At 39.9% G+C, this 16,026-nt stretch overlaps 1 protein-coding gene across 1 annotated transcript in view; it reads left to right on the top strand.

Moving 5' to 3' along the window:
• The window catches only part of rftn1b (raftlin, lipid raft linker 1b), a 152,157-nt gene extending 140,413 nt beyond the window's left edge, over positions 1–11,744 (top strand). Inside the window, exons 8-10 of the mRNA XM_084727637.1 lie at positions 1,629–1,732; positions 9,906–9,981; positions 10,753–11,744. Of these exons, the coding sequence (XP_084583763.1) occupies positions 1,629–1,732; positions 9,906–9,981; positions 10,753–11,418 (846 nt within the window). The 3' untranslated portion in view covers positions 11,419–11,744. The remainder of the gene's footprint in view (positions 1–1,628; positions 1,733–9,905; positions 9,982–10,752) is intronic.
• Positions 11,745–16,026: the final 4,282 nt, after the last annotated feature.

A 16,026-nucleotide genomic window follows, 5' to 3' on the forward strand; every position in this document is an offset into this window, starting at 1 on the left:
CACAAACATGTTTTACTACATCTGGACAAGACCATTTGAAGTTCCAGAGCATCTTGGCAACACTACAGTACTTCATTATAACACTGTTTTGTCTCTCATTTTTCCTTTACCAAAAAAAATTCAGCTTCTCCGATTTCAGCCAAACTTAAAAATTTGAAATATGAAAATCTTCTGCAGCCCAACAAACCTTTAATCGCAACTTTAATCAAATACAGTGTAACAGTGCAACATGTAACTTGAATCTCATGGCCTTTTATTTTTAATGTAGCATTTGTATGTGTAAAAATGAGTACAGCAAACCAAACAGGAAGTTGGACGGTAGATTAAATAGGTTGAAATCCTATTTAAAATATGATTTTTGGTTGAAGAGAGCTCCCCACCTCTTCCCCAGTTTCAGGGAAGCTCTGCGAATTGCAGGAACACCGCAGTAGCGCAGGATGGGTGCAGCACCATAAATTGACAATAACAAGCGACGACAAGTCATCCACTGTAAGCTGATCAGTTGTTTATAACTGTCAGTTGTCTGTCAATGCAAAGTTAACCTGTTGTCCTGAAAACAAAAGCCCACTGCTCTGAAAACACACACACTGGACTTGGAGTTAAATGCCTACTTGTCTCACTGCCCGCCAGACTTCATTAACATATTGCTCAATTTAACAGTTATAACCATCTGTGGCTACTACAAGATAACTGATGATTTTTTACAAGTTATCAGCAGACACAAACTCATTTGGAGAAACATTCGGCGCTATTTTGAACTCTAATTAACGTGAAACAGGCAAGTAAAAACAATTATTCCGGCCTGGAATGGGGATTTCAAAAGATGGGCATCCTTTGTGAGAATATGAACCAGTTCCTTGAGGTCTCTTCATAACTGGCAGCTCTGTGGGTGTGTGTGGTTTTGTGTGTGTGCGTCTGTGTGTGCGTGCGAATGCGTATGTCGCTGTGAGTCGAATCAATCTGAGTGACACGCGTTGCGGTTTCTCATTTTCAGCAGGTGCCTAACATGGCAAGAATGACAAACCGCAGTACACTTCCTCTCTGAAAACAGCATGTGTGTGTTCTGAAAGTACATTAAATAATCTGTGTGTATTTCAGTTTGAATCACGGACAGGCACGTGTTCTAGATTTAAATCTATGGCTCATTTAACATTATTTCAAAAGCACAAACAGCATTAAACTGTTTACCACAAAGTGAGCAGTTTCATATGAGCAGCCTTTTAGTTGAAGGACTCGCTGTGCTGACACATACGTACGTATTTGCCATGAATAGAGATGGTTGCCATGTTGAGTCATGGCAACGAGACAGCTTCTGTATACAGTTGATTAATATTTTATTTTTTTATTCTTTCCTGTGTACATTGCCTCTGATAAACAACCTCTAGGACAGCCACATACATTGTATTAAAGCTTTTATATCTGAGAGGGAAGATTTAAAAGGAGATTTGAGTTTTTATGTGATGCTGAAAGCGTTTGATTGCATCTCATACCTTGATGCTCCACAGCTGTAATCACAGCAGTGAGTGCACTCTGGTACATAATCTGTTCATTGTTCGGTGTCTGTGGTGATGTTGATTATGTACAGGTTTAGAGTTGTTTGGATAATGGACATGTTGTTTTCTCCACAGGGTTTGCAGGTGAAGGCAGATTATATTCCTCTGCTTCAGTCCCTGGCCACGTATGGATGGAGACTCACCTGTGTGCTGCCAACTCCTGTAATTAAGACGAACAGGTAATGACCCTCATCTGACTCTTTAAGGGACGTTAAGTAATCTATGACCTCTAACGACCCCTGTTGGCTGCCAGTAGAAACTGCAACAGCAACTACATGACTTTCTGCTACTTTTTTACCAGTTAAAACCAACATTAGATCCTCAGATCCTTACTAAAGTAGAACAAATAAAGCCTCAGTATAGAAATAATCTATTACAAATGAATCATGCATTAAAATTTTACTTAAGTAAAAGCACATAAGTATTAGCAGCAGAAATGTGCTTCTTGTATCAAAAGTTAAAGTACTCCTTATGCAGAATGGCCCTTAATAGAGTGTGATTATTTTTGTTATATTATTGGATAAGTATGACTGATGCATTCACATGTAAGCAGCATTTTAATGCTGCAGCTGTAGTACAAAGTACCATAAATTGGAAATATTCAAGGCCAGTTTATGTGTAGGGGAGAGCAGGGACAGAGGAATAATTTTTTTGTATGTCCCCCTTTACATAGATATGCATTTATTTGGAGCAACCATGTTTTATTGTGAACAACATGCACATGTCCTCTACCAATGCCAACTGTTTTCTAATACTCTGGATAAATGAGTCAGACGCAAACAGACTGAAAATTGACCCTGAGCATTATTACTTACACCCCTCTCTGTCGAAACAAAAGAAACACGGGTTGCAGGATGAATGTAGTGGTTGAATGAATCAGCCACAAAGCAGATAAGCATTAAATATTTTTGGTATTGTAAGATGAGATTTATTTTTGTGAGGACATATTCAGTAGATTGTCTTATTTTTCTCTGTTCATTATTTTGTGTCTACATAATTTAATGTTTACATTTAAACTAGAACTATATAATACGGTGCACTTTACGTGCAGGTAATGTAAGTTATGATTAAGATTGGCAGAGTTATATGGAAAATGTGAGATGTCCTACGTTCTTATTTGGACATTAAAGTGGATCGAGTTACACAGATGAAGCTGTCCCCACACTCTTGCTTTACACACAGACATTAGATTTAGTTTAATTCAGTAACATGTATGTTTATAGTTAAGACAGAAAGAGAACCCCGTCTTATAGCATATATTGCTTATTAATGACCTCACTCTTCCTCAATCTAACCCTGGACATATCCTGCAAATATGATGAGCAAAGAAATATATTTTTAATAGTAGTAAGTGAAAACACTGTTACTCTTGTCCATCCCCAGTCTTCGCCAACTTTACCCTGACCAAAGATAAAGTGGCATCATAAATTAAACCCTCACTAATAAACCTACAGATAGATCTAACAGATGACAGTCTTCAACAAAGAAACATTACCTTAAAAACAGCTTTGTTATGACAGTTTTTCTACCATAACTGGACAAACTGATTAAATGAGGCTGATTTTTGCCTTAAAGATGCATTCAGACAATACTGGAAAGCAACCAAACAAATACTAAAAAGATATATGTTAATAGGACTTTAAAAGAATAAAAGTAATATATTAGCACAGTGCTTGAGTTAATGTACTTGAGTATGTTCCAGCACTGTTATTTAAAATGAATTAAAATTATCCCAAAAAACACATCATCACCAAGCTTGAAACAAGACTCTTTTTAGTTCATAAAAAAAGCTGAGATTTGGGAAATACTGTATATTTTTCTCACAAGATATCAGTAAAGTAGCTTTTTGATAGTATAACCTGATGTAAGAGCTCTTTGTCACTTCAGTGTGTACAAAGAATACACCTACATGGATTTTTTTCTTCTTTTTTTGTTAAATGATCTGTGAATAAAATGAAAACATCTTTTATTTGTGTTGAGGGGAACCAAAGCCTAAGTTTACACGAGACCTTCAAAGTTTTTCTGAAGAAAAGTGAAGCTGAAAGCCTTGTGCAGGACGTTATTGTAACTTAAAATCCAACAATATTATGAACTTATAGCATGAGAATATCACCTGCTGTATAATGCTACAGTGTTCCTGTGAAAACTGGAGCACAGTCTAAATTATGACACACACACCTTGTCTGTTCAAGTTATTGTTCAAAGAAATATGACAGCTTTTAGAATATATTGACCTAAATCTGTTCCAATTTAGGCTGAGCTTCAAGTCGAGCAGCCGCTCTGACTGTTGGTGGAAAATCTCTTCACGGAAATGTAACGGTCCCTCAGCTAAGCCGGCGCTGACTCATCACTCATGTTTGCTATATGAGTGTACATCCGCTTATGGTCAAAGGCCTTGCATGTTCACCAGGCACCCTGAAGAGTTTCACTTCAAAACAGAATCTGTCCTTCAACGTGCTGATAATGTGCTGTACCAGTCAAATCTGTCACTGCTGTGTGGCTCCCTTTAACCCAGTCATAGAGGCCACTCATTCTGTAGCTGTAAAATAGAAAATACAAAACATGATGAAAACAAAATAGCTGAAGACCCTCATCATCACACACTACAATAAATGCATGAGCATACTTTGAGGTAGCAGCACTTTCTACTTAGCCTCTGCAGCAAGAAGCTCAGGTCGGCCTGTTTCATCTGAAAAGCACATTGAAAAAACATGACAACAACAACATGAACACTATGATTCTACGCTATTAGCAGTTAGCGTTAGCGTCATTGTAGCAGAACAACAAGGACGCTGGATTCACTGAAGTGTAGACTAGCTGTTTAATTAGTTATGTCGTCCCTTGAGGAAAAAAACAGGTGAAAGATTAACATTAACTCCTCATATGAAAACAAGTTCACACTCTTAGATTAACAGTATCTATGAAACTGCATCAAGTTCGTTGCTGTATTAATCAGCCCTGTGAGAAAAGCAACTACTAGTACTGCTGTCCTGACCTGGAGCCCGCTCCCTGTGCTGAGCGACCCGCCCCGCCCCGCACAAACTCACTCACTCTCGCTCGACCTCCCAGCTCGGAGCGGAGCTCTGCCTCGGGCTGCAAGAATCACTCATTTACCCACAAGTTGCATGACACAGTCAGTAACCATCCATGAATGGGTGTCACAACCCCCGCAAAATGATTCAGTTCACTGTCAGAATTTGATCCATTCAATGATTATATTTAGAGTCTAGAAGAGCTGCATGATTAAAATTATTTTATCCCATTAAAGTTAGCTGATGGCTAAAGCGGAAGTTAGACGTCTCGGCACTCTGGGTGTCGAGTGACTTGAAAACACAATTCTTTTTAATGAGTGACTTCTACAAACTTGATTTTAGTGAAATGAGCCAAGTTTCCCCATCCCTAATAATAACGCTGCCTCTTGTGGTATTTCATTACATCGAAAGTGGAAATTTTCTGAAAGCTCTGAGTTCCAATTTAAGGCAACTATAGAAGTCTGCCAGTAGTGGTTGCTATAGCAACAAAATCTTCATGTGAAACTAGCTGCTAGTAGCAGCATAATAATATCAACAGCAAAAGTGATATTATATGTATAAATACTAAGTAAGTGCAATTACAAACTATCACTTAGTCAAACTTACTCATTCTGATAAGAAAGTCCAGTTCACAGCCATTGTTAACACTTAACTATCAGAATGTTATTCCATGTTTTGCACTGAACAATAGGTTCACATTTTTCAACTCAACCACTTCTTCCTGCCGTCCGTACTGGCCACAAAGAGATCCATCCTACTGTAAACACAATTCCTTGATCTGTGCCAAAATGACATCCACGGTTCAGCTGGATCGGTCGTGTGATGTTACTTCCTTCCCCTCCGCTGTGACCAACTCAGCACAGAAACATTGCCTGGGAGAGCACAAGGAGGGAGTACATACTAAAACCACTATGACTTTGGAGGTGCTCCACCTGATTTGCTGAACTCACCCTGAAGCCAAACTTTTTGCGCAGAGCGAGGACGGTGGATTTTGTTCTCCATCACTTGCAATGAAGTCAGTTTGGACAGGAGGAAAGATTACAGCAACCAGTAACAGTTTGAATGTACATACAGGCATTCAAATGTATATATATATATATTTAATATGAAACTATTTTCTAACATAATGTTGTGATGTGTCATCCTGATGAAGTGTGCATGTAGTATTTCCATCAGCGCAGTGACCGATGGTTTGCTCTGCCCCCACCTCAGCTGGTCATGTTTGCTGCTCTTTCATAACACAGCTGATTAATTACCTCTCTATTTTCATCCTTTGTTTTTTTTTCTACCTTCCCTCTCTCCCTCTCTCCTCTCTCTCAAAATGCCACAACACAACAGCACAACATGGCTAATTAATCAGAGTCGGCCTAGATACAGTACAAGACGGAGCTCATTTCTCTCCCTGCCTTGAGAACATTTTGCACGCCGAAATAATGGTTGATGATCTATTTCAGATTAGCAATACTCATTACACTTGTTTTTGTGCTGTTGACTCCTCCATTTTTAAATAGCAAATTTGCAAATGCACGCTTTTTGTAGTCTGAGGGTTTGCAGACTGCACTTCATCTGGAGGGGTCGGATAAGTGTCAGTGATCTCAGCAGCGTCTGAAATTAATGCTAACTGGTGCTCAGCGGCTTCTCCACACAACATTAATTCATGTAGTTGTCTCAGAGCATGCATTCATGTTCGCCGCATTCAATTAATGCAGATGTTAATTACATTTTAGAGCCATTAACTACAGTAAATGCGAATTTCTCTACATTAACTATGAAGCGAGTGAACAAGAGGGTTCAGACAAATTAGTCAATTATTCCAGGTATCTAAATTTGTCTGAGAATAAATAGTGATCACCATACAGTATATATCATAGAATCTTAAAGGGATAGTTCAGATTATTTAATGTGGGGTTGTACATGTTGTATGTATGAACCAACCAAACTCTGTGGGTAAAATCAATAATTTTACTTTGCAGAAAACAGGAGTTGCTGACCCCCTCCACAGCAGCTTCTGTGCAGACCTGTAGCTGCTACTGACTGGTCGTTTCCTCTCCATTTTTTCTGTCTTTTTTAATTTTTTTGAATATGTCTAAAATAAATAAATATGTTCACATGTATGAGAAGTCAGTCAGCTTTCTTAATTTCTTTTCCTCTCTAATATACCGCCTTCGTGTATCAGAATCTTTGCAGGAAATGATAGCTAGGTGTGTGCTCAATGATTATTACCAGATCTTTCAGTGATACCTTATAAGTCAATATAACATCTTGATCAATAACAAGAAATACCTCTTACTTTTATTTTATTTCAAATAAAATAAATACCACATTTTTTTTCTTATTTTAAAGGACATAATTAGATATTATTTAATTTAAAGACATACCAGGCTCTTGTATCTTTTTAACAATTTAATGCAACTTTCTTGAATCCTAGAATTTAAAAAATACATATATTTATTCTTTTTTATATATTGCAACGAAAACAAGTTTAAATCAGTTTGTAAGTTTCCAAGTCAAATATTTTCCAGCACCTTTCTTCCTATTTTTACTGGGTTTAGAAACCACCAAATTAAAAACAATTAAAAGAAAAAGAAAAATTAAGCTGCATTAAAGTGTTTAGATTTATGCTATAGTTTTCTCAGGGGGCATGTCCTCAGAGGTTCTAGGACTCAGTATTTTGAAAATACTTGTTACGGCCCTGCTTCTGCATCGGTGCCCCTCTCTGCTTCACTAAACTAGGAGACATGCTGACCAGCATCTACTCTAGTTAATACACCAACCATCAATAAGTACCTCATACAACCCCACATTAAATAATCCAAACTCTCCATTACATTTTAGGTTTTGGAAGAAATATTTTTATTTTTGGGGATGCACAATTGATGTGTCAGGGTTTTTTTTTTTTTTTGGTTTTTTTTTTTTTAATCAAGTGGCAGTTTGCAGCAGAGGTGTGCAGTCGACGTTTTCTCTAAAGATGAAGCCACCAACAAGTACATTCATCTATAAATTGACACAGGCTATTGCTGTTCTATATGGCTTCAAGTTATAATAGTGCTGGTGACACTGACAGCTGAGAGTAGGCTCAGTAAAGGCCTGTAATTTTCTAAGCCATCCACTCCTTTCTAGCTTAATGGGCTGGGGCTTTTGCTGGGAACTCTGGGTTAGTTTTCAGCTTTGATTCGCCAGGAAGCCATCCAGCATTCTTGACAGCCTAGAAAATAGCGTATGGATAAATGGTGGAAGGAAGGAGGTAATGGAAAAAAGCAGTTGTGGTGGGCTTTGGATGGTTTAGATAGTAAGCCTTCTGCTGGAGGAGTCTCAGACCCATTTGATGTTGAGAAAGGGAAGATTTGTTGCAGGCTTTTAGGGTTCTGCAGCGATCATAAACCTGCCATCTTTCCTCATGTGCAAGGCTGAGCGGGCAGCTTAACTTTAGACAGCATCTAACCTTTGTGTCTATGTGCGTGCACGTGTTATTGAACTTGTGTCAGATAGCAGCACTGGACAACATATCTCCTTTTAAGCCGTGTCCAATAATAGCAAAAGATAATAGAAGGAGTAAAGCAGAAACAAACAATAAAACTGTCAGAAATGTGGCTGTCACAGGAGATAAAAGCAGAGCAGTACAACTATGTGTGGGGTGAGTATAGTGAAAGCACACTGGACTATGAAAAGGGCTGTGCATGACAAAGACGAGCAGACGAAGGAGTGAGAGCGAGCGTGAGAGACAGGAAGCCCACTCAGAAATGAATCTGCATTTCCTGCCACGATTAATCTGTCAGCGTGAGCAGATTATCCCTCTCAGAACACAGGAGTGTGACATGTGCATGGGACGGAGGATTATTTTCGGGGAATTGAGGAAAAGAGAAGAAATACGTGTTCTGAGAAGCTGAAGATGTTCACAAGTTGCACACACACTCTTAGAAATAAGGGTTCCAAAAGAGTTCTTCCTGAAGGTTCTACCCAGAACCATTTGCTTCTGAAGAACCCCTTTTTAAGAAAGAGCTTGTCAAGGGTTCTTAATATTAATTGTTGCATTAGAGAACCCTTTTCTTCCAAAGAACCCTTTTTGGAAGGACTTGAAGAATTCTTTCATCAAGGGTTCTTTGTACGATAATATGAAAGGGTTTTGGTAGAACTCTAGTTCTAGATAAACCTCTTGGAATATGAAACGGTTCTTGGGAGACCCACTTGGGTAGGATCTGGATAATGTCCTTGGAATATAAAAAGGTTCTCAGTAGAACCCCCTTGGTGGGTTCTAGATAAAACCCTTGGAATATAAAAATGGTTTTAGGAGACTTCCCTTGGTGGGTTCTAAAACCCTTAGAATATAAAAAGGCTGTTGGCAGAACCCCCTGGTTGGGTTCTAGATAAACCCTTATAGTATAAAAAGGTTATCAGTAGAACCCCCTGGCTGGGTTCTACATAAAACTCTTGAGTTCTAGATAGATTAGATAAAGCCCTTGGAATATAAAGAGGTTCTCAATGTAATTCCCTAGGTGGGTTCTTGTTGGCACTTAGAAGGAGGAACGGTTCTGGTTCAAACCCTTGAGAGGGTTCTGGATGGACCCATTACACCATAGAAGGGTCTCTATAGAACCTGTTATAGGGGCCTCTAGGTGAAACCATTCGCAGATGGTTCTAGGTATAGACCTTTATGATGGGTTCTTGTTAGAACTCTCTGAAAGGGCTCAGAGTGGAACCTTTATAACAGGTTTAACCTGGAACCAGAAAGGGTTTTCCTTTATGGTTCTAGTTAGCGCCTTTATTTCTACGAGTGCAAACAACAAGGCGAACTTTGAAATCTGCAGTAGCAGTTTCCTGGCGAGAGTCAAGGAGGAAAGTGAGTAAACGACAGTGACAGATGACATCAGCGAAGAGGGTGGGACACTAATGTGAGCCTATATCCTTAAACTGTCAGATAAGAGTGTGAAGCATGAGCAGCGGCCGGCGATCATTTGACTATATTGATGGAAGGTCAGACAGCGTGTGGATCGCTCTGCTTTATCCCGGGATTGAACTCGAATGAATTATACATGTTTATCTTGGAGTTTCTGCAACAATTTTTCAGGCAAAGAAAACAATAAATTATGAAGAATCTATCAGCACTCAAAACATTGTTTAAATGTTGAAAAGCAAATGGGAAAAGCTTATTTCAATCTACTATTCATTCTCATTTTATTTTTAATCATTTCTAAATTAATTAGCACTCAAAAAAAGTGTTTGATTAAAGACATTGAATTTTTTCAGAGTCTCGCTGAATTTTCAGCATTTTCGGCTAATGTCCTCTCCTGTTTCCTTTTCTCTCTCTGACCTCATTTTTCAGTGATGGAAGTCTGTCCACCAAACAGATTGTTTTCCTGCAGAGACCCGTCTTGGGCCGAAAGAGGAGGGAATCAAAGGTACACGACCTCACATTCCTCTCTGTATTTCTTGGCAAATTTGGGGTCTCCCCCCGATCGTTCTATCACCTGCTCATTGTGCATTATATTCAAGGCTAACATCACCTTTTGCCACCTCTAATTCCACAGTTGTTTTTGTTTTAAGTAGCCAAACACACACAGTTCTTGCCAAATGTTAACGGACTTGTCTCCGTTTGAGATATCAGGAATTGCAACAGACAAATGTGTCGTTGGGGTAAGCAGGGTTGGTAATGCTTTCTTGGCGACCCTGAGTAGTGGCGATAACCTCTAAAGCCGACCTTTGTCCTCAGTGGAATGAATCCATGTTGACGCCTTCTGTGACCCGAATTTAAACTGCCATCACAACAACAAATTTAATAGGCCGTAAGACTCAGGGAATCGCTGGCGTTAACAAGATTTTCTTGCCCGTTTCTTTGCAGTTTATCTCAGTTCTCTCTACATCCCTGCAGTGTGTAGAACCCTGCAGAAGTTGTTCAAATAATTGAGGACATATTGCATTAAATTTTTTGCCTGTTTGTTTGGTCAGACTGCAGGCCTCGAGGCCACCAATAACTCCCCTCAAAATGGCCTCAATTTCCTTCTCGGCATCAATGAGACTCATTTGAATTAGCTCGTTATCCCGGCGCATTATTAGATCCACCATGATCCATTCTTAATTAAGTCTGTGTGTACTGCTTCGTAGCCAAAAGCATATTTAAAGAGTTACAATGCATTCCACTTACATGCTAATGTAAACTCTGAATCTTTCAGAAATTGATCTTCAAGCCCCGAAGCAAGTCCAACAAGAACTGCATCAAAGACACAGCAAAGAACAAGAAAAAGAAGAAAACAAAAAGCGAGAAGGATGCAGAGGATCCTAAGATTCTTGATGACAGAGAAAAGGCTGAGAAAGAGGAAGACAAGGGTGGCGATGAAAGGGTGAACGCAACAGATGTAGAGGGAGCAGAGGAAAGAGAGACAACGAAAGAAAGGGAGATGAGGTGTGAAGAAGATACAAAGATTGATGATGGGATCGAAATCAGCATAGAGACTGCTGAAAAGGAAGATGGAGGAGTGGAGACAAAAGACAAAGGAGCAAAGAACAGCACAGAGGAGGAGGGAGAGGAAAAGATGGCAGTGGATGGTGAGGGATCAAAAGAGAACGGGGAGCCTTTAGAAAACGGCGAGGTCCAGGAGGTGACGGAAATCGTTGCGACTGTCGAAACACAGAGCAAGACCAAAGAAAAGGAGGACGAGGGCGTAGCGGAAGTTGAAGCTGTGATCGAAAACGGGGTTGAGACGGACGAGGAGAAAGACGAGGGCAAAGAGAACGCGATCAAACACAAGACAGAAGAGCCGGCAGACGTGGAGGTCATTGCCATGGAGATTGTGGCCGAGTCACAGGCTAATCAAAGCCCAGAGGACACTGAAGAGTAGCCCCAAGTAGTCAAAGTCAAGGTTTTTCCCCGCCCTACCTCTCAAATTCCCCATCTTAAGAACTGGTCCACAGTGTCGTCCCTGATCCAAATTAAAGGGGCTTCTGTCCCCATCGCTGCAGCATTCTCCAAAACATCTTTCATAGACGATTCCCCTGCAACCTGCCACAGTATTGCAACGGAACAATTTCATTTAACTACAGACATCAGCCCTACTGTATACCCACACATACTGAATGTATATATCCCAAACAGGAGATGTTGGTGCAGGATAGTCAATGTGGAGACACTGGAATAACTGGATGAGGATCAACAGGGGGTTGAATATCTACACCATGATCAGACTGGGTGCAGAAACAGTTTAAAGGCCTGGTTACACCAGTATTTCAAACAATAGCATTTATAAATTCAGAGGCAAAATCAAGTTCTCTTTCATAGAATTAAAGTGAGTCAAGGCAAAGAAAATCTGCATGAATTTTGATACACAATTTTGCACCACTGATCAACAGTCTTTGACAGCTCATTGACATGCCCACATGTACTGAATAATACATACAATATGAGGTAAGTTTATGAGATAAATACCAAGTTTGCCCCATTAGCTAACAAGTTAGCTAACGTATTACTATCTAGCTAACTAGCTAGCTAATCTACACTGAACAATAGATTTGATAGGATTATATTAGGAAATTGACCGAGTTTCCGCTGAGCACCAAGCTTGTTCAACCATTATTGGAGCACGAAGCAAAAAGGGGTGGGACTTAGAAAGGGTCAATAATGAGACAAGAGTTGATGCTTCAAACACATCTTTTGATTAAACTGTGTCAACTTATTGTCCCTTTTGCGACTGAGGTAACTAGCTAACTTTTAAAGTCTTATATTTAATCAAACGGTGTACAAACCTGAGAACAAAATGAAAGAGGGGAGTAAATGGGACAGTGCTGAGGAATTAGCAGAAAAGTACAAGAGCTATTGAGACTGACTAAAGCTAGCATGTTAGCGGCTAGCTCACCAGCTAACGCTGAAAATAGTGCCTACATCACCAAGCGTCTAGAACCAAAAATTTTTCAATCTCATGATGGGGATAAATTACGCTGTGCCACTTTTTTTTGGGTGTGACCAGGCCTTTAAGGGAGTGAGGAGCGTTACATTATTCTCAAGTTTGATGTCAACTTTCAGCCTGTCTGATCAGGGTTAATTAGATAAACTGAAAGAACAGCTGTGATGTTTTATCTTGAATTATCATGGATCGATGAAAGTTCTCTGCGTGCTTTTGAGGAATAGTGTAATACATCCTAATAGATCTATCCAGATATAGCACCTGTTACAAGGTGTGCTTTCACCTGAGAGTTGAGCAGCTCTTTTTCAGTTTGTGAAACTGAGAACAAAAAAAAAAGACAAGTCAGCTCCAAAATCCAAGAATCTTGACAGGACACGGGCCTTCCTCATCCACACAGCTGACAAGATAATGGCAGGTATGCTGAGAAAAAGCATCTTATGTGATCAGAGAGTGTACCGCCATTTTCCCCCTTCCTTCGCTCTGTGCACCATGTAGTAAGTTGTGATGATGTGGAGGGAAGTTGGAGGAGAGCGCCGGTAGAGGTGATGGGAAAGGCGTTTGTTGCGACAGGCAATCCAAAGTAGGGTGAAGAGATAATTGTTTACGCTGAGCTCTAAGCCGTCAAGTGCTTCAAAGAGAGCCGATAATCACTCTTTGGTGTGGTGTGCTAAGCTCACCTTGCATACAGAATGTTCCATATTCAAAGCCAAGTCAGATAAGGATGTGAAATTCAGCTGAATGTTTGCAGCTCGAGGGCAGAACTCATATTTAGATGCACCTAGTTAGCTTTTACATACAGGAGTAGGGATTTATTTCTGTGCAAAGTTGCATTTTTAATTACATTTCCAGTGAAAGGCCACAAACAAAAGGACGCCTCAGTGTGGAAACAAGGTTAAGCTGTGTGGTCAGGACCAAGCTGCATTGTTCACCGAGACCAAAACTGAAGATTGGTAAGGAGAAATTGAGACAAAGAAAGAAGGTTGAGCGCGAAAGTGAACGACCACAGAGCATAAGAGAGTCAAATAAAAGAAATGAATAGGCTCATTTAAAGTAACAGCCGTTTGCGCGCCACATTCCCCGTTGAGATTTCCTTCATTATTTTACCTCCAGCTCTTTAAGCACCTCTTACCAGACATCATTTCTGACAATAAGCAAGTCATAATGTGCTGTTTCACGGCATCGAGTAGCTTTTCCATTTTAAAAAGAGGGGGGTTGAAGGGGAGGGAGGAAGGTGGCGACGTTCACGGTGTAGAGCTCTCATTAGCTCACTAATGGATTTTGTCAGTGGGGTATCTGTCAGGAATCATGCATTTATAATGGGGGTCACTTATTGGGAGAGGTATTGACAGCAAAACACCTCAACATGTCGAGCAAATAACCTTCAGATTTATCACTGATGTCGTGGGGAAACATTTGCACTGAGGAGGAAGAGTTTGCTTTGAAAAAATGCTAAATCTAGCAAAGGAAATTACACACACTTTCATCATGAAATATGTCAGAAAGCCTATTTATTAAAATGTTCACATTCGGTTAATCAAGAACTAAAACTACCTGCCGTCCTGCTTCATTCAGACTATAATTTGTCATAGTTCGATCTTTTGTTTTATGAGAATAGATGATACCTTGGTGTCTCCTTTTTGGGGGATGAAACTCTTCAATTACACACAAGTAAGATCGATTATGCTGAATAAGTGCTCTCCTTAATGAATCCGCCCGCCGCTGAGATTTTTTTCATTGTAAAATGGCAAGTGTTTTTGTGTAGAGTAGAATATAAAAACTGTGACCAGCTTAGCCTTATTACTATACTGTAAATGGCCCACAATCTGCTTTTAGAGATGTCTTTTAGAGGCACAATGGTGATTTAAGTGTTATATGTTTGTTATAGTCAAACAGGAAAGTTTTGCTACAGTCAGTGTTGGTATTTTGAAGCTGTTGTTCCCTGTTTTATTACTGGAATGAGGGGATAAAAGATTTTGAAGTGTTTGTCTATATGAAGGTAATATGTTTTGGATTTATTTTTCAGATTTTTTTTATTATTATTATTGTGAGTGTTCTGTTTTTCGAGTCAAGAGATTTTATGGTGACTTTGTGTTGCCTCTGCTGTTCCGCTAAAGCTTGCTGAAATGTATTTTCTGACTGACGCTTCGAGCTACCTCCCGAGGGCCGTTGTTGGTTTTAAACCGAGGGGTCGCCGCGTATGTGACCCCCCTTGAAACATATGCTCCTTGTCCTCTCGCCCTCCACTATGACAGAGCCCAGACCCACGAGCGTGAGGTCATCGCTAATGCCAGACGAGGTCAAGGGTCATATTTGAGCCAGAATGGATTTTCCACAGCTGTACACAGGAGTTTGCACGAGCACATGACAAATAACCACTATATTGAATTAAGATATGAAGTCATATCATAATATCCTCTGTGGTATTTTATGTTTTTTTGTTTTGTTTCTTTTTTCAGTTTCATTCTCTCAGCTGCTTTCAGCTTTAGGCTGTTTGAGCTTTAATAAGCACTTATTGTATTCAAGAAATATTTTGTGAGGCCTCTTGCATCCACGCTGCTGGGGAGCAAATAAGACTCAGCTGTCACTTTCACACGTTTGTCAGGATGTGACAAATATGAAGTATGAAAGGCAATACCAAAAGACGCCTTTGTGATAGCTGACGAGATCATTATGAATATATTTGAAGAATTTCCCCACTGAATCCCGGTCAACGTATTTTTCGTCAGATTTAATCAATTTCTTCATTTACCCCGGCGTCAAGATAAACGCTTTAACTGTCATCTATCTCTTTTATGAATATGAATTTATTTCAGTATTCCTGCCTTTCTCCTCTTTTTTTGTTCTTTTTTAATCTGAAACTGTGGCATTTATTCCCCTTTGGCATCCTGTGAGAACAGACAGATCATATTCCACTTTATCTAAAAGAGCAGAGTTTGGAAAATCAGTTAGAACGGCGAGATGATCTCATGCAACATGACTGTTTTTCCACTCCCACTACATTCCTGTCGGACATCCACAAACATGGATGATCGTAACCTTGACAAAAGTTACCACCGGCCCCGCATCCGTCCGTCCCACCTGAGGCCGCGGCCTTCGGGGGCCCCGTCTCCCCCTGATAAGGGCTGATTGGTCGCAGTCTAACCTCTGACATGAGTACACTCCAGGGGACTGTGGGTAATTGTGTTTTTTTTGTTTTTTTGTCTGCTATTACAAAAAAGGAAAACACAGACAGGGAAAAAAGCGAGGCAGGATCTGACAGTTCATCAGTTAAATGATGCTGAACCATGTTAACGTAGCCGTCCGTGAAAAGAAGGAGACCTTTGACTAATGTTAGACTCAAATATACATTTGCAGCCCTCTACCCAATCGTGTAAAAAAAAAGGAGTAATATACAGTTTCCTGTCTTATATCAGCATAATTGTCTCTGAGCCTCAATTGTGGCGCTGGTGCAATCGTTCTTGGTAAATGCTGTAAAAAAAAAAATCAAATGTAATGGTTCATTTCCTGTGTGCTACTATGATGTGAAATGGGCAGAGTAGAAATGACAGA

The sequence above is a fragment of the Lutjanus erythropterus genome, chromosome 9 (assembly GCF_056507025.1).
Source record: "Lutjanus erythropterus isolate fLutEry1 chromosome 9, fLutEry1.hap2, whole genome shotgun sequence".
Taxonomy (NCBI): domain Eukaryota; kingdom Metazoa; phylum Chordata; class Actinopteri; order Lutjaniformes; family Lutjanidae; genus Lutjanus; species Lutjanus erythropterus.